This window comes from Ochotona princeps, chromosome 7, assembly GCF_030435755.1.
Source record: "Ochotona princeps isolate mOchPri1 chromosome 7, mOchPri1.hap1, whole genome shotgun sequence".
NCBI lineage: Eukaryota > Metazoa > Chordata > Mammalia > Lagomorpha > Ochotonidae > Ochotona > Ochotona princeps.
Window position 1 is genome coordinate 8,604,543 of NC_080838.1, and position 26,068 is coordinate 8,630,610.

Consider the following 26,068-nt stretch of genomic DNA (forward strand, 5'->3'; position numbering starts at 1 on the left):
CAATAAAAATACATAATTATTTTAAAAAGTATCTTTGAAATATTTTCAAAACAGATTAAAAATGTCATTAAAAAGTTACAAAACAACATCAAAGCTGAGATACTCATAAAGAGCGTGTAGCTTTTACACTTCTAACATTTATCTATTGGATGCCCAACACCACTCATGCATTTAAGGTTGCAGATTCAGTCACCACTCTGAATGTGCACAGGAAATCCATTTCAAAGGCAAGCAATACAGTAAGAACAGATGGAACTAAACTGCCAAAAATGGAATAATCTGAATTAGGTGTTGGGCTTCTCCCTGTCCCTCTTTTTTCCTAACAACTAGGATAGCTTTCATTTTATTCTGTGTTTTCAGTATTTCCAAAAGAGTATCTTTTGGGCAGCTGTTTGGCCTGGTAGTTAAGAAGCCAACTGGAGCACCTGCAATCCATATCACAGTGCTTGGGTTCCAGGCCCATTCCAGCTTCCTGTTAGTGTGTCCCCGGGAAGCCGCAGTTGATGGCTCATGTAGTTGGGTTCATGCCCATCACATGGGAGACCTGGGCTGTGCTTCCCATGGCTTCACCTTGGTCCAAATGGGCCACCGTGCACATTTGAAGGATAAGCTAGTGATGGAACCATTCTCTCTCAAATACAAATAATTATTAAAGTACAGCCATGTTTTAAATCACAAAACAACAAAAAGAGGGCTTCAAGTGGGCATGGGAGGAGTGATTCAGGATGCAGAGTTGTAAACAGACAACAAAGACTACCACCAATGCATCTTCCTTCCAAATCCTGTCATGTAAACATGTAAACTGGATGAAATCCCAAGCTTTGGTCAATGAGCTGCCTTACCACTGTGGTCCAGGACAAAGTCATCTTGTGCATAACGGAATTTTTCAGGTCCACATGCGATAAATACGTCATCATCACCAAAAAAGTCTTGCAGACAAGTAACCTGGAAAAAAAATCATCCCCCCAATTAAAAACCTTAGAAGTGTAATAAAACATTTATAAAGCAAGTACAAGTTCAAGCCTTCCCCGTGATATTCAGGAGGAACAGAAAGCTGTTGAATACCACACAACATTCCTTCACAGAGCACTCACACAATTTCTCTTTACTTCAGCAGAACCAACAGTTCATGGCAAGCATAAAGATCTCTATCTTAAAGGTGAAATCAATCAAGTGCATGCAAGGGTACCAAGGCTGTGGTGCAGTGGGTTAAGCTGCAAATTAGATAGCAGCATCCCATATCAGGGTGCCAGTTGAAGTCCCAGGTCCAGCCACTTGCTATCCGTGTGGAAGACCCAGATGGAGCTCCAGGTTCCAGGCTTTAGCCTGACCCAGCTTCTGCCATGCATTCTTTTGGTCGGTACACCAGAGGATGAAATCTCTTTTCCTCCTCTCCTGTCACTTTACCTTTCAAATAAATGAATTTTAAAAATTGTAAAAACTGATGCATGCAAGGTTATGTAATTCTCCGTTGTTTCCCCATGGACAGATGGCAAAGCTGGGGTTGATGGAAGCCTCTTGCTTTATTGTTCTCAGTCTGCCTCCCGCTGTCTCCTCACAACCCCAATCCCCCAAGATGCCAGGCTTTTGGACTTAGCTTCTCAGTATTCCAGGTGCCATGTGTTGGTTTCTTTTTCCAGAATACAGGAAAAATGCCTGGACTGGTACCTGGCAACCAGTGCTCAGCGTGTTCATTCTCATCCCCGTCTCCACCACCACCAAGATCAGAAGGTCAGCCCTGAGGCTAATGAGGCTAACACCAAGAGCTCCTCCAGGCCCTGTGCCTTTGCGTGTGGTCTTCACTACATACTCCTATTTCCGGCATCCCTTCCAACACTGATCAGTTCCAGATTCCCCCAGAGTCCACACCTACCACACTGAGCACCTTCACCCAGCTGTCAACAAGAACCATCTTTCCAAGAACTTGGGCATAGAAAGAATACTTTCATGCTCACCAGTTGAAGCGGCAACCCAAGAGGGAAGTGCAGGCATAGCTAGACAGAGTGGCACCTGCTGGCACATGTATGGGCTGGATAGTGGGACTGGTTAGGTTGAACTAGACTTCAATTCCCATCAACATGTATGAGAGCTGAATGGGATGTGGGACAGACTGGACCAGTCTGCTGGACACACTGGCAAGCATGGGAACCAGGGCATGGGGCAGGCCTGGTAGGGGTTATTGTGGGTCGCTTTGACTGGCTGCAGTTCCCACTGATTTGCGTGGGGGCCGAGTGTGTGGTGGACAGAAATGGGCTAAACTGCAACATCCATTAATTTGCATAGAAGACAGGGCTGGAGACAGCTGACCCAGCAATTGCCACTAACAGTGTGCACCAAGGCCGATTTGGGCAACAGACTGTACCAGACCCTGTATTGGCAAGCACATACAAGAATCAATTCTGGGATCACCTCAGATGAAGTTTCTTTGGGGGTCTCAGAACCCCAACCATGGAGAGAATTGCAGGTTCCATGGTCTGACCGTGGAGGTCTGACTGTGCAGTGCATATATCAGAGCAGAGCCTCCTCAGTGGCTTAGACGGAGCAGTGGACAGCATATCCAGGTGCACATAGAGGATATTGCAGTACACTGGAGCTTGCAGAGGACATCGGGCATCGTAACAGAGGATGGAGAACAGAACAACTTGATCAACTACCTTAGCCAAGTGTTGGCAGTGAATATCTGGGTAAATGAAGACTCTAAGGTGGACTATGTCAACCAGTAGATTCTGGAGAGATTTCATTGTGCTTGGAGTGGGAGATGGGCAGCAATTCAGAACTGTTGAACTACTGAAGCTCATGAGCAGGACTCTCAGAGCATGCCCCACACTGGGGATCCTGGGTGGTGTTGGGTACCTCCCTTCCATCCCAGGGTGCAGAGGCCTTTGGGAGGCTGGGTGTGGCATCTCTCCTTGTCTATCCCTTCCCCCAGATACAGGAAGGAAAAAAGACAATGTGGAAATAATGGTCTCACCCACCTTCCTGTAGCCAAGCCCTTAATCCTTACCACCCTAATCAACTATGTAAAAACCATCAAAAATAAAAATAATTCCAAAAAAAAAAAAAAGAGAACACTTTCACCTTGTATTCAACGGGCTATGTAAGAGTCTGTTGCGGGGTGCAAGCGAGATCACACCAGACATGTCTAAGGTTTATTAAGGAGTCTTTATTAACCAAGCTTGGTGAAAATAGAGCACAATAGCAAATCACAAGTCCATCCGGCAATCCAACCAATCATAATCCCAAAAGGAAACATTATTATAACCACTGCCCCATCTAAGCAGTACACAGGGACCATGCTCAGGGGATTACCTGTCCTGGGTCAGCCAAGAGTCGAGGTGCCAGAGTAATGGACACACCTGACCAGAAAAAGGGCAAGCCTTGCTTCAAGGCCTTTTAAAGGGGCTTGTGAGGGGAAGTGGTTTCAACAATGTCCCCTCTCAGTTAATAGGTGAGTTACCAGTGGGCAGGAACAAATACCTTATGTTGTGGGTTGAGAAGTTGGTTAGTGCTGCTGGGATGGGCAGGAACAGGAACTGGGCTTGTAGCTAAAAACACCTAGACTAATTGGACTTCCAATATCCTGGCTAATTTAGGATGTAGGGGGGTGGTTGAGGATGGAATTAACATTCCATTGCTGTAGGACCCACCTTCAGGACAGAGGTTGGGGGACACAGCCAAATTTCATTTGCCCACTGTCGATGGGTGCTGGCTATCACTGGCTGTACCCCATAACAAGTTTGTTTCTAAAAACAGTTCCATTCCCAACAGCAAAGCTAAAAACAACTGCTCTAGTATTTGAAAGGACTGAACAATTCCATAATCCCTTAAGTCTCTTGATTGCCACTTAGCTGTTTTTGGTGGGAGGGAGGAAGGGTGGAGCTCACTACATAAATCCCCCTCCAAAGGAAATAAGATTAAACAATGTAAATGACTCAGGTCACAGTAATTAAGTGACCCAACTGATGTACAACTTTTTTTTTTTTTTGCAATGTAAAGAAATCTACTGCACAGATGACACACAGAGCAGCCACGGTTACACCTTCCCCAGTGTTCATTCAGAAGGTGCAGTTTCCATACCGCACAGAACTCGGCTCAGGCCATTGGGTATCAGGCTTTCAGAAGTTTGGTTTTTTTGTTGCTCTGCTGAACCTCTTTCTGTCTTCTGTAGTTCCATTGGGGGCAGCACTAATGCATCCCTTCTGTAAACTATAATCTGGGGCGTCATCCTTTCGTCCTTTCTTCCACCATCCCTATCATCCAGTTCTTTTCAGATAGCTTTCAAGTAGTCCAGCCTCTGCTCTCTTGGCTGGGCTCTCTCATTGTTCCTTAACAGGTCTGCCAATGCCACATCAACACTGCCCATCCCGATGTAACCACTCTTCTCTGACAGTGAACAGCTTGCTTCTGACCAGGGCAGTGCTTCCTCATGGGGCAAGACTGCTTGACTTCCAGCCTAATCCTTGCCATTCTTTCTTTCACCAGCCACATGAAGCCAACTTGTGAGTTCCTTACCTTCAAGGTGATAGTGGATTTTTTTTTAAAGACAGGTTTACTGAAATGCAACTGACTGATGACACAACTCACCTATGAAAGGTACATAATTCAATGGCTTTTAGCATATTCACAGCTGGGCAACTTTCACCATTTGTGTTAGAAGATATTCATCGTTCCAAAAAGAAACCCCATCTCCATTAGCTATCACTCTCCTCATGCCCTGGTACCCATAATCTATTTTCTGTTTGTTTTTTCTAGACCCGTTGCATAAACTGAACCACACCATAGCTGGCATTCTATAAATGGCTTCTTCCACACAGCCTGGCTTCAGGGCACCTCCATGCTGTATTAGGAATCAACATGTTGTTTACATGGGTAACTTTCCATTGTTTGGACTCACCACATCTTGTTTATCCATTCTCCAATCAGTGAACATCCGGATTATTTCTATCTCACTGTAGACTCCCGCTACCAGGCTGGCCCCTCCTCTGCTCCTGGGTTCTATCTTATCACCCTTTTTTGCCATGACCTCCAGCTGGCATGCTGGGCTCTGTACATCACACCAGATCCAGAAGAGTTCCTGACTGGATGCATTCTTAAGACCTGTTTGCTGAATGAACTGTGGCTTCGTATGGTGCTGAGGGCCATGAAGTGGGTGTGCATGACGCGAAGGTGCGAAGCCCTGTCGGCAAGGCCCTAGGAGCTTCCTGCTGCAAGGCAAGACCTGGTGGATGTCTCTCCAACCACCTCAGAGAACTTTCATCTGCCGTTGCATGGACACCTGACCACCCCAGTAAGAATTCTGTCATCTATTGAAGCATTATTTTTTGCCCCTGCAGAGTTGGTTTTTACGACCAGTGTGAGCTTGGGAGTTGATGTTGCTGATAACTCTTGACAAAAGGGCCTTTAACAACTCATACTGTCTCGCTGCCACCATTGACCATACAGCTGGAAAAGCTCATGAATGTCTGTACTAACATTGCAAAACATGCTTTTAGACTAATCTAGGGTTGTTAAGCCCATGGTTGTAGCAGGAATTTTTGTTTAAGGTTTTTTGTCTATGATCTTTAGGTTTTTCCTTCTGTGATGCCTTTCCCCCTTTAACTGAGTTAAAATGAAGTTGTAGAATGAGGATTGTAGTAGGAATGTGTTTCTGATTAATACGTGCTGTCTATTGAGAACTTCCTGCTTTAGGGTGTAACAAATGGCAGAATTATCCTTGGAAACACCCACTTGACCATGATGTGCGAGTTTATTACTGTCTCTGTATAAATAAAGAGGACAGCTTTCTTGAATTTTCCATTATGATCATGAACTTGCAGCGGTCCATCTTTCCTCTTTACCCAGACTCCTCCTTGAGCACCGAATGCGGCTGGAGCTGGCCTCTGTCAGTATGGGGCTGCTCCTCTAGGCACAAAGTTACTGACAGAGAATAACATATATGGGGTGCTTTGTATCACAATCGCCATCTCTACTGCCATCAATATAACACTTACAGGCCCTGCAATCAACACTTTACCTCTCTGAATTCTCTATTTTATGAGATGTATGATCCCACTAATCCCAAACAAACCTTGCGGGGTTGACACTGTGAGGTGATGCCATTATCGGCCCTCTTTTTTTTTTTTTAATTTTTACTTCTTTTTATTATTATCATTTTATGACACAGTTCCATAGGCCCTGGGATTTTCCTTATACCTCTTCAATTCCCTCCCCTCCTCACTGAGTTCCCCTCTATCATTACTAGTATAGTTCTTTATACACAGTCATATGTCCATCATTGTGGGCATGGACAATGGCAGAGAGTCCAGCATCCTATTGTCAAGATATAGTAGTTTCATTGGGAGTCCATCTTTGTCTGGAAGTAGAGATGCATACTGTATTGTATCCTCACATCTAGATATGATACTCTCCAATACAGAGTTACTATACATCCCCTTAAATGAAAAGCCACAGAACAAAATAAACAAGAAAAAAAAGAAATTAACAGCACCATGAAGCTAAATAACATGCTACTAAGTGACTAATGTGTCGCTGAAGAAATTAAAATCAAGAACCTTCTTGAAGAAAATGATGCTTCTGCATGATCTATGAGTCACTGAAGAATTTAATCAGAAGAAAGTGTTTTGAAGAGATGAAACTACCCAAAAAAATCAAAATCCATGAGATATAGTCTCTGATCTTCGCTGGTGAAATGTGTATCGTGTAGGCAATAAATGGATGGATTTTGTTTTTAAATCCAGTCTACTAATCTGTGACGTTTGATGAGTTTAAGCCGTTTACATTCAGGGTTAATTCAAATAGTGGTAATTTGATTCTGTCATTTTAGCAATGGGTTGTTCATTGATTTAGTCTTCTATTATTTTACTGGGATGTTCTTCGCATTTGCCTTTGGTTTTGGTAGGTGCTATTCCTTTTCTCTGTCAAGAGAACATCTTGAAGTATCATTTGTAATGCAGGGTTGGAAGAGGCATATTCTTCTAGTTTTTCTTTACTGTGGAAGAATTTTATTTCATTTTCAAAGACAAAGGAAAGCTTTGCTGTATATGTTATCCTGGGCCAACAAGTTTTTACTTTTAGAATCTGGAATATGTCACTCCATTCTCTTCTGGCCTGTAGGGTTTCCTAAGAGAGGTCTCTTGTGAGTTTAACTGGCAATCCTTTTTATGTCAGTTGATTTTTTTCACTTGCACATTTAAGGATCTTTTCCTTATGTTCAATTGAAGAGAGCTTGATGATCATATGTCGTGGTGAAGATGGCTTTTGGTCAACCCTGTTGGGAGTTCTGTGCCCCTCCAGGATGTTGTTTTCCAATTTTTTTTTCTAGATTAGGGAAATTTTCCCTTATTATTTCATTAAATACATTTGTAAACTCAGCTTCTCTTTCTGCACCTTCTGGGACTCCCATAACTCTTATATTTGGCATTTTAATAAAGTCTTTCAAATCTTGAATACTTTTCTTGGCCTGATCCAGTTCTGCTTCCAATTTTTTTGTTTCCTGCTGGCAACAGGAAATATCTTCCAATTCTGAGATTCTTTCTATTGCCTCCATTTTATTTTGGATACTCTCCACTGTACTTATAATTTGCTCCACTGTATTCTTCATTTCTGATACATCGGCTTTCATTTGATTCATTTTCAGTGTGACTTATTCCTTGAATTCCTTGAATGCCTGCTTTACATGCTTCTTGTTGATAAGTTTTATAACAATAACAAGTGTTTTGAATTCTGTATCCCCCATTTTCTCGATGTCTTCCTCAGCTAACTCTGAGGTTGGCAAAGGGTTTTGCCCCTTTGCAGAGGGGTCTTCAGTAGTATTCATTGTACCTCTGTCTCTTCTTTTGCTCTTGATCATTGTACTTCTAGTTATCAGATTCTTCTCCTTGGGGCAGGTTTCTAAGCACAGGTCTACAGTTTGATTTCACTTACTACAAGTTGTTTGCAATCAATTATGTCACTCCCTCCAGCGAGTTCCAGGTCTGGGATCTTATGTTAGATTTCCATCATGGTCTCCACAGCCCCCACTCCTGGCTCCCCACTCTCCACCTCCTATGATACTGTGCTGAGGCTGCACCGTTGTCTCTGCAACCTTTCTCCCACTTCTGGTTGGAGCAGGTCCCAGGATTAGGGAGACACCAGGTATCTATATAGCTCTAGGTTGTTGCCGGAACCTGTTGGCCGTTAGGTCTGAGGACCAATGTTGACCTGTATACTGCCATAGTTGGTATTATTTTCCTGTGGGACCAGTGCAATGCATTGAGCTCAGTGAGTTCTCCCCGAGCTCAGCACATGCACAGCTGACTGCTGTCCCCTGCAGTCTTAAATTCTTTGCCACACTGTAAGAAATGGTGCCTGATGTGCCACTACTAGAGTTCTTGATCCGTTGGCCATCAGGTCTGAGGACTACCTAGACCTGTCTTGGGTGGAACCCGTAGGATGCCACATTGTTGCAGTTCACTGAGTTCATCCCAGCTCCATGTATTCGAGTCCTGCCCCATAGCCCTTGCCTCCTTAAACAAAATGGTGCCTAATTCATCTCTAGGAGGCAGACTGGGCTGTGCAATCCACCCTGTTCACACACTGCCCACCTGGGACCTGCTGTTTTGTCTCTGCTCCTGATCAAATCAAACAGACCAGCAAGACGGGCAGTTCATCTCCTGAGCTCCCAATGAAAGTACCTTCCCACCTGGTTGCTGGTGGAGTTCTGGCTGTCAGTGAAGTTCAGATCGCCATTTACTGAATGCTGCTGGGGTATCAGTCACTGCAACACTACACTGTTGTGTCCATTGCTTTCCTGTGTCTGTCAGTCTCCAGGTACCCTTCTGCTGTTGTTCTGTCCTCTTCTGAAATGTGCCCTTTCTGCTTCACACTTGCTAATATTTCTCCATCTGTCTAAACGTGTCCTTACCCTATTCTGGCATCTTGATTCTCCCCCATGTCCTCCTTTACAAATAAGAAAGTTGATCTGGAGAAAAATCTGCCCACAAGTAATGAATGAGGAGCACAAGGAGTTAGATGAGCAGCCTCCATTTCCACACTGTTGCCTTAAACCCAACACCACACTGTTTTCCTTCATCTGGAACCCATGATTCCTCTGTAAGTATTATGCATCTTACCTTGTTTTAAAATAACCATTAATCTCTATCTTGTAATTTCAACTTTTGTTCTTATACGCTTTCATTCAATAAGTGATTCGGTACTTGAAGCTGATCCAGGCTATTTCCAGGCAGGAGGATGGGGCTTTTCTTCCTTTTCTCCTGCCACTATGGCAGAGGTCTAGGATCTTTTTCTCTTTTCCTCCTGCCACTGTGGCAGGAGGTACAGGTTCTTTCTCTCTTGAAGCCCCCTCCTGTCACGAGAACGGAAGCTTTTCTTCTCAGCTTTTCTAAAGAATCTTGCTTTAAAACTAAACTGTGTCCGCATGAAAATTCTTTCCTGTGAGACAAGAATTGAGGTTGCTGCTGTATGCTGGGTCAAAACCCCTACAACATTATGGGGAAAGAACATGCAGGAGAATAGCAATTGCAGGTGTCAGGGGCTGGACTCCCAAACACAGCAGTCAGAGAAGGCCTCACTGCAGTGATATTTGAACAAAAGAGTAGAAGAGTCAACGAAGCAAGTCATAGGATTATCTGCGGGGAAAGCACTCCAGGCAGGCACGTGTGGGAGAGAAGCTGCAAAAGCTTCCTGACATGAAAAGTCCTGGCAGACAGGAAGGGAGGGAAGAGCTAGGGTGGAGGAGGCTGGAGAGAGAAAGCTGACCGACCTGTGTGGGGCTTTGCCCGCCAAGGGGAAGGGCACTAGTGGCATAGGGAATCCACGGGATGCTTTCCTGCAGAGGAATGTGCAGCCCAGCACAGGTGGACAGACGACAGCTGGGGTGAACACCGGCAGTAGAGGGAGAGAGAGTGAGCAAGAACTGGGGGTGCGGGGGCCAGTGCACAGGCGAGCTGTGCTAGGGGCAGGACATCTAATGTGTAAGATGCAATAATACTGGGCACTGGCGCTTGGCTCTCTCTTGCGCTCTCTTTCTCTAGCTCTGTTTTTCCAATACATAAGTAAATAAATCTGAAAAAAGAGAGAAAGCAGTGGATGGTGGCCCATGCCCATCCACATGGCAGACTCAGATGGAGTTTTGGGATCCTGGGTTTCAGCCCTGCCCAGCCAAAGCTGTTGCAAACATTCAGAGAGAGAACTAGTGGGTGGAAGATGGATCCCACTGTTCATTTAAAAAAAAAAAGATCTTCTAAAAACTAAAGAATTAAAAAACAAGTTTTGGAGCAAAATTTTTAAAAATTTGTGCAGTTTTCTCACAATATATATTTCAATGAACTTCTGAAGAACTCCATAGGCAGAAGTATATCTTTCTCTTTTTTTTCAAGTGCAATACAGTCATTATATGCTCATGCTTATATTTCACAAATACAAGGGTTCCTGAAAAAGTTTGTGCAAAGTTAGCTACTTAATGCAGTGGTCAGGATGCTACTTCAGATACTGCCTTCTCTATCAATGTGCCTAGATTTGTGAGTCCCAGCTCCGCCCGCAGTTCTGGCTTCTTGCTAAAAGTACGCCATGAAAGGTAGCAGGTAATGGCTCAAGCATGTGGGTCCCTGTTACCTGGGAGGAGGCCTGGATTGAGTTTCAGGATCCTGACTTCAATCTGGCCCAGCCCCAGCTGTTGCGGGCATTGGGGCAATGAACCAGGGAAAAGATCTCTGCTGAGCTGACTCTCTGCCTTTCAAATAAACAAAAGCTAAAGGAAACAAGCTTTCAATTAAACTTGCAAAAAGCTTGTGGAAAATTAAACTCAAAGTTAGTTTTTCTGGTGCCAAAAGTTTTGACATCTATGCATATTTTTCCACAATAAGCATTTCCACGAACTGTCTGAAGACCCCTTGCATATGAGAATGTATATTTCAGTTCCTCACAATGTTCATCATTACAGGATAGAACCCACTGAAACTATGTATTTCACTTATTCAGAATGGAACAACTTCAAAGTGAAACATCTGATAAAATGCCCAGAGTCTGACACACACAGAAACAGCTCCCCCTGTCAATGGGAGCCATGTTACTTCTCTACATTCATCCTAACAAATCAAGTGCCTGCTATATGCTAGGTAAAAACAAAAGATAAGACATAGTTTATTTTTTTAATTTTTTTTTAAAGATTTTTTTTTTATTGGAAAGCGGATATATAGAGAGGAGGAGAGACAGAGAGGAAGATCTTCCATCCGATGTTTCACTCCCCAAGTGAGCCGCAATAGGCCGGTACGCACCAATCCGAAGCCGGGACCAGGAACCTCTTCCAGGTCTCCCACGCGGGTGCAGGGTCCCAAAGCTCTGGGCCGTCCTCGACTGCCTTCCCAGGCCACAAGCAGGGAGCTGGATGGGAAGTGGAGCTGCCAGGACTAGAACCGGCTCCCATATGGGATCCCGGGGCTTTCAAGGCAAGGACTTTAGCAGCTAGGCCACGCCGCCGGGCCCAACATAGTTTATTAAAAAAGAAAATTTATGAAAAATAATTACAGTTGAAAGTGTTACAGGAGAATGAATCTTATAAAAGAATTCCTTGATCATTACAGGAATAAAGAAACTGAAAAAACCTGATAACTAAACTCTTGCTATGAAGCCAATATTACCTTAATACCAAATCCAGATATACAACAGAGGAAGAGAAATACAGACTGACATCCCTAATCAACATACATGCAAAAAACCTCAGCAAATTACTATCCAACAACATCCAACAATACATCATACAGATAATCCACCTGGACCAGGTGGGATTCATCCCTGGCACATAGGAATTGTTTAACATATGCAAATAAAAAATGTGACACATCACATTAGCAAAATGAAGAATAAAGAACATATGATCATCTCCGTAGATGTAGAGAAGGCATTTGATAAAATCAAACATCACTTCATGATGAAATCCCTAGTATATACAAACAACTCCATAGCTGAGAAAGAACTTGTAAGAAAAGTTATCTTTAAAATAGCAGAGAAGAACCTTAAATACCTTGGGATAAGTCTAACCAAAGATGGAAGATCCCTATGATGAAAATTACAAAATATTGGAAAAAAAGAAACAGAATACATCAAAAGATACAGAAATTACCATGTTTCTGGATTGGAAGAACATCATCAAAATTTCCATATTACCCAAAGTAATATACAAATTCATTGTGATTCCAATCCAATTCCCAACAACATTCTTCTCAGAAATATAAAAGATAAAAAAATTTCATCTGGAAACACAAGAGACCATGAATAGCCAAAGTTATCTAGAAGAATAAGGATTAAGCAAAGGGAATCACAATTCTTGATCTTAAGACATATTACAAGGCAGAGGTCATCAAAACAGCCTGGTACTGGTATTAAACCAGAAAAAAAGATCAGTGGAACACAATAAAAACCAAAGAAGAAAGCTAATATTTGTACAGCCAACTAACCTTTGACAAGAGAACGAAAAATAACCCACAGAAAAAGGTTGGTCTCTTCAACACTGTTTGGACAATTGGATAGCAGCCCAAAGAAGTGAAGAAACAAGATTCCAACCCATCACCTCACACAAAGATCAGCTCTAAACGGATCTAGGACCTAAATCTGCACCCAGAGACCATTCAACTATTAGAGGAAAACATAGGAAGTACTTACAAGATAAAAGTTTTGGTTAAGATAAATTAGAGAAATGACCAAAAGCACAGGAAGTCAAAGTCAAAAATAAACAAATGAGAATATATCAAACTAAGAAGCTTCCGGATAGCAAAGGAAATGGTCAACAAAGTACAAGGTTATGGACTGAAAGGGAAAAATCCTCTGCACACTACACAACAGATAGGGGACCAACATACAGGATTTACAAAGAACCTCAGAAACTCAGCAACAGCAAAACGAACAACCCTCTGAAGAAATGGGCGAAAGAAATGAACAGACATTTTTCAAAAAAACAAGTTCGAATGGCTAACAGACATATGAAAAAAGTGCTCAGGCTCCCTAGTTATTAGGGAAATACAAACGAAAACCACACTGAGATTCCATGTAACTCCAGTGAGATTGGCCTACATTCATAAATCTACTAACACCTGCTGGTGTGTATGCAAAGGGGAAAAGGGTACCCTCCCCCATTGCTCACTGGAGTGGAAGTTATGGCAGCCATTATGGAAGTCAGTATGGAGAGCACTCAGACAACTGAAAATTGATGTACTGTGTGACCCAGCTATCCCATTCTTGGGAATATATATCCTAACAAAGTGAAATGTACATGTGACAATGTGGTCTGCAGCCTTATATTTACAGCAGCACAGTCCAAAATAGTGATGACATGGAAACAACTCAGATACCCATCAAAAGAGGAATGGATAAAGAAATTGCATCATGGCTATTCCATGGACTACTATTCAGCTATTAAAACAATGAAATTCTACCATTTGCAACAAAACTGTCCCAAGTGGAGATCATTATGTTCAGTGAAATAAGCCAATCCCAAAAGGACAAACATCACACATTCTTTTGATATAAGGCAGCATTCATACAAAATACAAAACAAGTGCACATGTATATATATTTTTCTCATAAATGAATTGTATAATATAAAATGAACTAGCATAGCTGGATGTGAAGTTACATTGCAGTATGCATTTCTACTCCTAAGTAAAGAGAGGAGTCCCAGTAGAACAGTTAAATATACCTCAAATAATACGATACTGGATTTTCTGCCTTGGTCTGTACCTACAATGCTATGACACAGGTGGACAGCAGAATGCTGAGCTTGCTAACTGTTGCTGGAGGACTACACTACTGTAATAACACGGGGGAAGGGGATAGAGTGGAGAGGAAAGTAGGGAGGGAAAAGAGGTACAGAATTAGGGGAATCCTTACAACTACAAAACTGTAGCATAGGAAATAATGATTTTTAAGAACAGAACTAATCTGATAATAGCCGTATCCCACAAAATACTTGATACTTTAAAATACCTCATACATTTGAACATTAGATAATTCTGTATTTTCCAGTATGTTTCATGTTAACTGTGATTTTGTGCTTACTCCCTTTACAATTTTAAATTAAACTAGGGTTTAACACTGAGATATGACTAGGAAACAATCTGTTTTCGAAAAAAAAAACAATATCATAAATAATTTTCCAAAATCATTCTTAACAATGCTTAGGGTAAGTGTGTTAGTTTAGAAAACCTCAAAACCTCTTCCTGTTTGCTTCTAAATCCCATCTTCAACTCAAGGAAAAAAGAACTCTTTCAGAGCTGTTTGAGAACAATGTATGTTACACATCTTACGAAAGAAAGCTACATAACAAGGGAAATTAGTATTTCTGTTAAGGTGCAAAATTAAAGCAATCAATAGGATCTACTAGCAAAACATCCACCTGAGAAATAATGTACTTGCAGGAGTACAGCTAAGCTTTACCAAAGAACAGAGCCATTTAAGACTGTAATTTTTCTAGTTTTCAATAGACAGATTAATTAGGTCTGGGTGAATGAGTGCCAGCCATAATTTCAGTGCTAGTTCCTAATAGCTTATGTGCCCCCTCCTTTTTTTGTTTTTAACATTCTCTCTGTGACCTGGGTTGAAAGATGCAGGAGAGCCTTGATGTAAGAAAAAAAAAAAAAGCACAATGCATAAATGAGAAGCATAGGAAATCTTTTCCTCGAAACAATAGGGTCAGGGCACCAATGTAACCTTCCAGACAGTTCCATTCTGAACCACAGGGGCTGTGGCGGGTTGCCATTTCCTGGCCAGCTGTCACTCTGGAAATCCTGTTTTTCATCTTTTCCGGTCACAAAGGGAAAAAGGAGGAAAAGTAGAATGGATTTCTGTAAGTGCTCTTCCTGCTATAAAGCTCTCAAGTTCAAATATTTTTAGCTTCTAAAAAGATCTTATACACACACACACACACACACACACGAGCTTTTTAATCGGGAGAGAAAAAAAGGAGCACTATTTTAAGGGGAAACAAGTAGCAATGTCCATTCGGGTTGTCTTTATGTTCATGTTTCAGTTTCAAAGTCCACCAAGAAATCACTGATGCACCTCCAAATGCACGCACTGCCTCACTGCTCCACCACGTGTCGCTGGGGCGCAGACTGCTCAGCCCACTGAGCGCCATAACTACAGAGCCACTGTCTTGCTCAATCGCTGGAGTGCAGCACACAACACAGCAGCCAGCACACAGGGCGCACTCCACACGTATCCGCTGAAAGAATGATGTCTGAAACGCCCAAATCCTATTCCTCTCCAGAGACTCCACCTGCCACTCTCCCAATCAACTCCCATCAGCCCAAATCACTCCCACATTTAGGATGCAAGTCTCCTATCACAAACTAACCTATAAAATCTTTGAACAGACCAAATACTGTCATTCCTTTTGGATCTTCAACAGATCCGTGATTAAATTTCGGTCACAGACACCTTAGGAAAGAAATTGCATCACTTAAATTCTGTCACAAATTAAATATCCTTGAGTGATTATTGAATGTGTGTGTATGGGTGTAGGATTGTTCATGAAATCTAGTAATTTCTAGTAAGTCAAGATAATTACATCCAATATAATGCTATCCAGACTTGAGACTACATGAAATGAGTGTCCCATGAGCCATTTTTGAGGCCTATTTTATTCAAGTTTTCTAAGACATGAAAAGCAAACCAGACTGGCCCTTAGTGGAAAACTAGGCTGGTGTCGGTACCACCCAACAGCGTAACGGTGCGACTCTGCATTTCCAGGATGTCCATCTTGTGGAACAAGGGCCACATTTTGTAGAAGACAACAGGGTGATAGACACACAGCGTATAATTTACAGCATTTTAACGGATTTTCTTTCATTTTTACAGAGAGCATCAAAATCCACACTCCTTGCTCACAAATATTCTCATTTTCAGAGTTCAGCTGAAGTTTGTCTCTACAGAGAGCTATAAAAATAAAAAACTATTTCTACCTTACTGCTCAAAGGATTTAAAGGCAATCAGTCAGGAAGTGCAGGAAATGGCTTTTATTTGAAGCTAAAATTGCTGCACAGGCATTTAATGAAACTGAATTGATACCTTTGATTTTTTTTTTCCCTCCAAGAAATAGTCACATTACACTCATCAAATGGCAAAGGGAACTCCATCTCAGTCCTCTACATAATACTCCTCTATGCATATTTCCATCTATGAACAAAAAGGTACCTTTTTAAGATGTAAAGAAAAACAGAACAAGATGAACTGAACAGAGGACAAACCTAAGAGGGCTCCGATTCATCATCTCTAGTTCTACTGCTAGCAGGGAGCACTTCTTTTTATTTATTTATTTATTTTTAAGATTTATTTTTATCAGTGAAAGGCAGATACACAGAGAGGAGGAGAGACAGAGAGGAAGATCTTCCATCCAATGGTTCACCCCCCAAGCGGCCACAATGGCCAGAGCTGAGCTGATCCCAAGCCAGGAGCGTCTTCCCGGTCTTCCACGTGGGTACAGGGTCCCAAGGTTTTGGGCTGCCATCCACTGCTTTCCCAGGCCACAAGCAGGGAGCTGGATGGGAAGCGAAGCGGCAGAACTGGCGCCCATATGGGATTCCAGCGAATTCAAGATGAAGACTTTACCCACTAGGCTACTGTGCTGGGCCTGAACACTTCTTTAAAACAGCCTGCCCACCTAGATACTTGGAAGTTGTAAAATCAGAATAACTGCACAGTAACTAATGTTATCACTGATTCTCTCGATTCCCCCACCCCTGCCTTTTACACCGGTTCTACCTCCAGGTAAAATTTCTGCTTAGAAAGTAACAGGAAATGTATCTGAAATTCTAAGAAAATATTTCATTTGGTCCTTTAAAAATATTAAGACCTGTATCTCCTCCTCTCTATATATCTGATTTTCCAGTAAAAATAAATAAGTCTTTTAAAAAGAATATTAAGAACCACCACCAGAAAAATCCATTCACAGGTCAGTAAAAGGGACTGGATCCTCCCCGTTTCTGCCCCGTTGGCCCAGAACACGGTCAGCACAGGCTCTGCTTTGTTCTCAGTCCAGGCTGGCTGGCCTACAGCAAGGGAAGCACCTCTTCCCACAGCAAGGAGACAGCCACTCTGAATAGCAATGCTTTGCAGCTTCCTGTAAGTCCTTTCCGCCAGGCACTGGCAGTCATGTTGCTATGGAAACGGAACTGAAGCTGAGAGCTGACAGTGCTTACAGTAAAGGCTTCTCAGTGGCGCCGTGTGTTCCATTAAAAACTACTGCACCCCGTCTCCCTTCTCCTGTGAAGCCTCCTTGAACCAGGACTACCCCCCAGGCAAGACTTGAGGAAGCTTGAGACCAAAGATTTGGCTTCAGAAAATCTCTAATAGTGTGGAAAGAACTTTGAAAAATTTAGCTTACTTTGCTACCAGAGGTGGATACTTCAACAATTTCATGGAAAATTGAATTAAAAGACAATTTTGGTGCAAAAAATCAAAACCATACACATAGGTTTTTACAGTATGTGTTTTCCAAGAACATTTTGGAGATCACCTGTGTACATGGATTTCAAGATAAGCTTACCTTTTAACTTCAGTTTTTCCAGATAAAGACAATGGAAAGAGATGATTTTTATACTAATTATCTGCACCCTGTGAGCATCCCCTCTTAGTTTTTGTTCCTACAGAACAAGACTTGCAAAAGAACTTAGGCGAGGTAACCATTCTGCACTTTCCCCAAATTCCGAAGACCGAACCTGAGCACAAGTTCCCTAAGACTCAGTCACCTTCCAGCAATGTGAAGGAAACCATTAAGTGCTACAGAAAAGACAACTGAGAACCACAGTACTAAAAGGTGATACAAAGTGAAAGGCAACCAGCCCAGAAGACCTAACTGTGTATCTGGCATAAGGCATCTCTCTTCAGGTACATGCCATCCCAGACCAGGCCTGTGACGGCATCATATCACTCCCATTTTACACTGAAAGAGGTTCGGCCATGTTAGTCACTTGCTCAAAGTCAGGGAGCCAGCTTGGAGGAGCTGAGTGAACTCTGATTTGTGTTTAACCATACACTGTCTCCCTGAGGCAGTATTGAAAATTTAACAAACTTTCTGAGTCTAAAATAAGTACTTTTTCATTGTCAGAAAAGCTCTTAAACATATAAAAATGCCAAAGCCAGGCCATTTTTCAATGCCTTACTTTCATCAGAGGTAAGCAGGTAAGTTTACAACTAGTTTAAGCATTAACTTCCAACTAATGTCATAAAGTCAGCACAAGTTTGTGCCTTAGTGTATACTAAATATGTTCTAAGACTGATAAGGTCAAAAAAATGAGCCAACTGTTTCAAAAGTGATTACAACGGCAAGCTGTGGTCATACAATTTTAAGATAGAACTGTATTTGTGTCAGATTGGGTATTCTAGTAATATAAATACATATTAATAAATATTGTGATGTTCTATTTTAAAAACAAAGGCAAAACCTACAACATTATCTAGGAATTGATTATCTCCTTCCAAAAATGAGATTAACGATTAACGTACCGTACCCTACTGCCGCCTGTTTAGCACCCTGTAAGCATAGCCAGGCAGTCAAGACTGTCTGAACTGTGGGGCCTGAGACAACAAGACCCTAAAGTTGCTCTCTGAACCTCTCCTGTGCTCTCCTACTGCACTCCCTCTCAGCCTCAGCAAGTCCTGGAAAGTAGAACTCCTTTCCCCAAAAGACAGCCATGAAGCATGAACACACTACTTTCATCTTCCCTTACCTTTCTATTTGAGAGTTGGCCATAAAGAAATGCGCCAACCCACTTGTGTGATGTGTCTTTAGATCCTCCACACTTCGGAGAAGGTAAGTTCTGTAGCAAGGTCAGGGCCTCTGAAACAGCAAGTCTTGCTGGGTTTTCTGGCCTGCTGGCAGGTCACACAGTGTTACCTGATACTGTTGACCATGTGTCCCAAGAACCAAGCATAAAAATAGACAGTTCTTGCTGGGTCTTCAAACTGGAGGCTCTAGGTGATAAAAAATATTCTTCAAATAAATTACTCAGTTCTTCCCTTGCTGGCCTGTTTTTATCTGTTTGGTATTTGGGAGGGGGGTCTATCATGGCTTTAAAGGCTGGGCAGGAAAGGGAACACCCCTTTTTCTCTTCCTAGAGAATCTAGACTAAGAGAATCATTGATGAAGGTGATTTGGAAAGCCTGATCACTCACTTCAAAAAACCCAACTCCCCAGTAGCTCTATGCACACAACACTGCTACTACGCTTGGCTATGGTGGGGGCTCCTCAGAGCTCCAGGAAAATTATGTCTATAATTCAAAAAGAAATCATGGCTCCTGTCTGTGGTCCTTTCCTCTTAATGAAATGGTCTCCCTCCTCCCTTGATACCACCTTCTGAACCTTTGCTGCTTCTACCACAAGACCATCCACTAGTTCTCTTCTAGCAGCCCCTCTGCCACTTCTAATTTGTTACACCTCAAATTCCCTAGGCTTAGCGATGTCAAGCTTAAATTTAAAGTAAAAGTAAACTGCATGAGGGTGGGAGGCTTCAACGGGGAGAAAAGAAAATGAGTTTTGGTGCCCAAATTTGACACTGTCTGATAACAATTCCCCCTGCTTATTTCCCAGTTTAACGCTGCAGTCTTGGCAGGTGAGTAGGGCAGTCTAAAATAAGTATGGCAGCTCTGTGCTGTAGGAAAGGTAAAATTTTTAGTTTCCATAGCAACATCTATTTTCACATGCAACAAGAAAAGCAATGAGAAAAAAATTCCCCAATGCTGCCTCCCACCTTAACAGAAGCAGGCTTCATTCTTAATGTTGAAAAAAATCTGAAAAAGTTACACTCCTGTGGCAACTCAGAAATGGAAAGCATGCCATCCACTGGAACTACTTACAGCAAGATTTTATTTTTTTTAAAGATTTATTTATTTTTATTGGAAAGGCGGATGTACAGAGAGGAGAAGAGACAGAGAGGAAGATCTTCTGTCCAACAGTTCACTCCCCAGGCGGCCACAATGACTGGAGCTGAGCCAATCCGAAGCCAGGAGCCTCTTCCAGGTCTCCCACATTGGTGCAGGGTCCCATGGCTTTGGGCTGTCCTCGACTGCTTTCCACACAAGCAGGGAGCTGGATGGGAAGTGGAGCTGCCGGGATTAGAAACGGCGCCCACATGGATTCTCGATGTGTTCAAGGCGAGGACTTTAGCCGCTAAGCTGTCACGCTGGGACCACAGCAAGATCTTAATAGTGAAACTGATATTGGCTGATTTGCAAATATACAACATTTTCCTGTTTTAAAGACACCTGCTCCTGAAATAGAGCCAAAACGTGTTATACTAACATATAAACTATTGACTTGCAAGTTGCTAGAACAAACACTTAGTTGAGGAGAATTCAAAGGGAAATAGTTCAACAGAATAACTAGAAAACCCCACTCTAAAAACGCAAATATTGAGCAGGCATTGTGGCACAGGAGGGTAAGCTGCTTGGAACACTGACACTGTATATCAGCGTACTGGTTCAGGGCCTGCTCCTCCACTTCCACTTCACATTCTTGCTCATGCACCTGTGTGAAGGCAGTAGATGACAGCCCAAGCACTTGGCTCCCTGCCACCCAATGAGACCAGATGGAGTTCCCAGCTCCTGGCTCTGGCCTGGACCAGTTCCAACCATGATGTCACTTGGGAAATAAATCAAGTGGATGGAGGTGTGCACTCTCTCTCCTTCCCTCTTTCACATAAATAAATCTGTAAAGTCAATACATAAATATGCAAATATCCACAGAAGAGTTCGCCTGAGGATTGTGCGCTTGCATTCCTCTTTATGTACAACTTTAGAACAAAGGTAGAAAAATCTTCATTTTATTTTAAGCTAATTGACACATCTAAGTAATTTAGGATTGGGAAAAACCAGCAAGTAATGTCCAGCGCCTCAGATTAACAAATTTTATTTTACATTTGCTATAGATCCTTTAACATATGAGAATAAAACAAATTTAAAATTCCTTTTGTTCCTGGTCCGCCACCCTCTTCCTTCATTTCCCACCACCCCAGGAAGAAACATGCTTCCAGACATCATTTTACAGAAATAAAAGTCCATAAACAACCAAGAGTATTTGTGTAATATGCTTTTAAGATTTTGAATAAGCCATTTCATCCCAAATATATCATTTTAATTTTTTTTTTTTTGCACTTTCAATGCTCATTTTGAAATCTAACCAGGTCTCTGGTTTTCTTAATAATTCCTTTGCTCCATTTCTAACCTTTGTTAATAACTATAAGCAATCAACATTTTAATTTTTCATAAACTGCAAAGATAAATTCTTCATGCTTTCAATGCTTCCCAAATCTTTCAAATAAATGCCTGTATTTTCCAACTGTTCAATTTGATTCCATATTAGAAAAATTTTTTGCTTTTAAGTTTTAAACTTGATTTTTATTTATTTATTTTTTTTAATTCAGAAAGAAATAGAATGTTCATCAACTGGGCTCATTCCTCAATGTGTGTAACAGCAGGATCTGGACCAGACAGAAACCAGGAGCCTAGAACCCAATTTAGGCCACCTACATGAGTGGCAGGGACCCAAATAGTTGGGCCATTATCTCCTCCTCCTCGGGGTCCACGTTAGTAGAATATTGGTGTCAGAATTAGACCCAGGACTGGAACCCAAGAACTCTAGAATGGAGGCAGACATCAAAGGCATCCATCTTCACCCTGTGCCAAATGTTCACCCCGTATAAGAGCCATTTTAGCAATCAAGTTCTCCAAATGCAACAAAAGTCATCTGAAGCTATTCACGCTTTGCCCACAGACTTTACCTCCAAATCTAAAAAAGAATTATGCAGACAATGTTTGACACCCAGGCTAGAAGTTTGTGGGAAATCGCCCCTGGGTCTCTGCCTGCTACCTGGTGGACGTGATCTACAGCTTATATGCCCTGGCCTCAGGTGTAACTTCCAACCCTGTATACAGAATATGACCTCTAACGTGATTGGAAGGTCAACAGGATCAGGCCTTTTATCCAATCACAGTGTCATTACTGAGTGAAGGGACTGCCTGAAAATGCCCTCTTATCCTCCCTTTTCTTAAACCTTTATAAACCTGGAACTTGGGCTGAATAAATGGACATGCCTCACCAGCTTGTCCCTGGTGCCTCTTGCAGCCTAAGAGCACCGTTGCCTCACCCTTGGTAATCTTGGGGCCTGCTGGCAGGTTAAACCCTGAGAGAGATTTAGGCACAACTGTTCCTCCAAAGAACAGGGTTTCTTGATAGGAGTAGCAACTTGGGAAAAAAGAATGCTTAAATAATTAAAACCTAAAATTTATGCATGATGACTCTGTATCTGAACTTTCAGGGAAATCACTTGTAAGATCACTTGTAAACAACTAAAATAACCCTGTCGTTCTAAAGACAAAACCAGAGCAGGAAAACAAAGTCATGCAAGATTTATTCTGCACTACTGCACAAGATGAGTCTGAAAGGCACCGGAAACTTCTATTTCACAGGGAATGCACAGACAAAATCCCTGCAGACTCCCGTGGCTGGGAAACACTGATGAACTGTATGCCTGTGGCCTTTCTTATCTTTTTCTTGCATCCAGAGACACAATTTCTTTCAAAGAAACATTGACTTATTTATTTATTTGCAAATCTCCAGGGGTGTTAATGAAACCAGGACTGGGACCAGCGAGGAGGGAAGTTGTCCGTTAACATTTATCATCAAGTTATACGCCTTGCTTGAGGAGCCAGCTGTCTTAAATAACTGTCCCCTCCCTGGGGCCACAAGTCTGGGCAAGAATGCAGCTCATGTCAGAAACTCATGTCAGAAGATTAGATGTGAATGGGAAGCCAAAGGCTGCACAGCCTCTCTGCTCCAGCTGGGAATGATTACTCCCTTCCCAAAAAGAAGGCTGTTATTCAGCCTGAAGAGAGGAGCGGCCTGCCTCCTGGGCTGTTTTCCAATCCATCCTGGCACCTGAGTGCCTTAGAGAACACTCTTCCTCACCGTGGCTCTCTGGCTGCTCAGCCAGAGAAGGAAGGTGTGCTGCACTGTTTTCTCCGTCATTCTGAAACACAAGCCACCCTCTCGTTCTCATAGCGTGGCCAGTGTGGTTCACTCAGGGAACCGTGGCAAGTGGACTACCAAGGGCGGAAGCCTTGCCACAGCCCACGGGGTGGCATGAAAGGTATCCAGTACCCGAGCACTGTGCAGGTCCTTCTGGTTCTCCCCAGAAAGGCCAGCTGTGTGCCTGCATCACATACTCAGCGAATACGTGGTCAACACACAAGTGGAAGAGGAGCACACAGACGGGGGATTCTGCTTCCCCTGGTATTACACAACACAGGGTATAATCCAGCCCCTGGTATTAGACCAAGGCGGCTAAGGAGCCAGCTTTCATGACCATTGTTGTGCGGAACCAGAGGGCTTGGCAGCAAGCGGATGTGAAGAGACAGCAAGAAGCAGGCCTGACAGCACAGCAGCAAGGATTGAAACACTGGCGAAATCCCAAATGTAGGTATTTATTATTACCATAATAAACTCCATCCACCTCTCCTCCACCACATAGCTGGGCTGCCTCAGGCAACCACAACCTTTTAAATAATCCGACTTACAAGCAAGGGGACAAGACCAATGGGATCCTCACATAAACCTTGGTGTCAAGAACTCCACAGAGAGGAATAACCTGCTAAGGAATAGGGAAAGAAGCAAGTTACAGCCGAGAAGGGAAAGCGCTTTCCAACACCGAAAGGCACAACTACTACCAATTCACTAAGACAACAAAACATGCATCCAGTGCCACAAGTCACCGAAGCCTACGTACATTAAAACTGCACAAACTGAAGAAGGGAGGCCTGGAGCAGTGGTCCACTAATCCTCACCATCACATCCACCGGCTGGTGACAGCACTGGCAGGGAATCTGACAGAGTGTCTTTGTGTCCTTCCCTCGTGGCAGAGGTCTGTTCACCTCTCATGGCTCCCACCCTAGCCAGGCCTTAGTCCCAACTCTCCAGTGCAGAAATACTCGTTACATCCCCTCCAATACTGGGAGCAAGGTTAGCTCCTAGACCAAGAAATCGGTTCTATCTTCCATCGGGAGCCAGCACCTGCTGCTGCTGCTGCTGCTGCTGGGTATGTGCGGGATTTCTGCAGCAGCTCCTGGCCAGCCAGGGAGAGTCAGCCAGTGCCCTCAGAGACAACTGTCTTTGGCTGAGTTCCCTGGGTGGCATCGTCTCACCAACAGAGGCACTGCAGGTATAAGTGTGTCCTGTATTTTTTTTAAAATACCATCTCCTTTGAAACAAAACACAATTTTTTTTTATTTATTCAGAAAAGTGCAATTCAGAAATGACTGCTTCCCTCTTGAACATAAACACCCAGACACAGCCATAGAAACTTGAGAACAAAGCAGCTCACAGGTACGCTCATCACTCCAATGGCCAGCCCTGTTGCCAACATGCAGCATGGCGGTTCCAACAGCGGACAGGACTAGCTCACACAAAAAGAAGCCAGCCTTGCCCCTCTGAGGTGCTTTTCCAAAAGTTCATGGAAAACGGGAAGGGATATTTATTTTGCATAGCTTTTTCTTCCTACGCATTTTCTGAGTTTTCAGAAGGCATTACATTCACAGGGTACCAACTTGGGAGCTGGTGGAAGGCTCCCAGGAAGGTAAGCTCTGACAGACAGGAAGGCTGGCCCAAAGCTGGCTGGCCCTGCTGCGGAGTGCACAGGCATACACGTGTCTGCATCCGCCCATCGCGAGCTGTGGAGGGAGGACGTTTATCTGCCGAGCGGTGACTGCACTTCCCAGGGCTCATTTCCTGCATATGGCTGAGGCACAGTATCTGAGGACCGCCATGGCCTACAAGTCAGCCTGTGATATACCCATCTTCTTTGGTTTAGGTACAGTGGGATTCATCATCAGAAAAGATTCACAACCCTGCCTGCTTCCCGAGAGTTCCGCAACCCTTCCCTCTTAAATCAACAACATGGCTGGGGGATCCATAATTTGAATATTGCTCTCATCACCGCTGTGGGTTGCACATGTAACAAACGCCCTCTGCTCCTTTGTGTGAACTGGCTTGGCTCTTGTTCTTCTCCCAGCCCCATCCAGCAGCAGCTCTGCTATTAAAATTCACGGTGCCTCCCTCAGCGCAAGCATCTGATTGCAGCTGTCAGTTTGCCGCTTCAAGGATTTTCATGCTGCTGGAGAGGACAATGCAAGGCATTCCAGCTAAGGAAATAGGTCAAACTCAGCTTTTTTAAAAATTTCAGGTCTGCTGCCCAAAGTATAGACTTTCCCTTCTAGAAAAAAAAAAAACCCGCACATTCTTTTGGGGACACTGAACACTTCAGAAGAGATGAAGGGGCACTTGTTTCCCTTCCTCTACTGACAGGCTGCCATGACTTCATCACCAGCTTCTGCTCCACTCTACCGTCACTCTAGAAGAGGTCTCTCTGCTCTGTCACACTGTCCTACGTGAACACTGACCCACCAAACACACTGGACAAGAGGAACTGCAGACAGGTGAGACCCAACACCAAAAAGATTCTGTAGGTCTAAAAGTCCACGGTCAGCCAACTGAATTGTGTGTGTATACTATTTTTTAAGATTTATTTTATTTTTATTTGGAAGACAGGGTTACAGAGAGAAAGAGGGAGATCCTCCATCTCTTGGTTCGCTCCCCAAATGGCCACAATGGCTGGAGCTGGCCCGGTCTGAAGCCTACAGCCAGGAGCTTCTTCTGGACTTCCCGCGGCAGTGCAGGGTCCCAAGCATCCTCCACCTGCTTTTCCAGGTGTAACTGCAGGAAATTGGATAGAACGTGGAATAGCCAGGACTCAAATCAGTATCCACATCAGATACTAGCACTACAGGAGAAAGCTTCACCTGGCACACCAGGGCACTGGATCGCTGGATTTGTTTTGAACTTAAGAGGCAGGTGGGAAGGGGTGGGATAAGGTTGGAGGGGCAGACAGAGCTCCCAACTGCTGGTTTAGTCCCCAGATGCCTACAATGGGTGAGGCTGGAGCCAAAAGCACAATCCAGGCCTCCTGGCAAGAGCCCAATTCCTTGAGCCATCGCCATTGCTTCCCAGGATCTATGTTGGCAACAAGTT

General features: G+C 43.3%; 1 protein-coding gene across 3 annotated transcripts in view; it reads right to left on the reverse strand.

The window, feature by feature from the left end:
- Positions 1 to 26,068, reverse strand: part of DCLK2 (doublecortin like kinase 2) — a 168,149-nt gene that overhangs the window by 59,004 nt on the left and 83,077 nt on the right. For all 3 annotated transcript variants that reach the window (XR_009245822.1, XM_058666781.1, XM_058666782.1), the window contains exon 3: positions 843 to 945. Coding sequence is in view for 2 of the 3 variants with exons in the window: in XM_058666781.1 (XP_058522764.1) it covers positions 843 to 945 (103 nt within the window). In the remaining variant the exon portion in view is untranslated. The remainder of the gene's footprint in view (positions 1 to 842; positions 946 to 26,068) is intronic.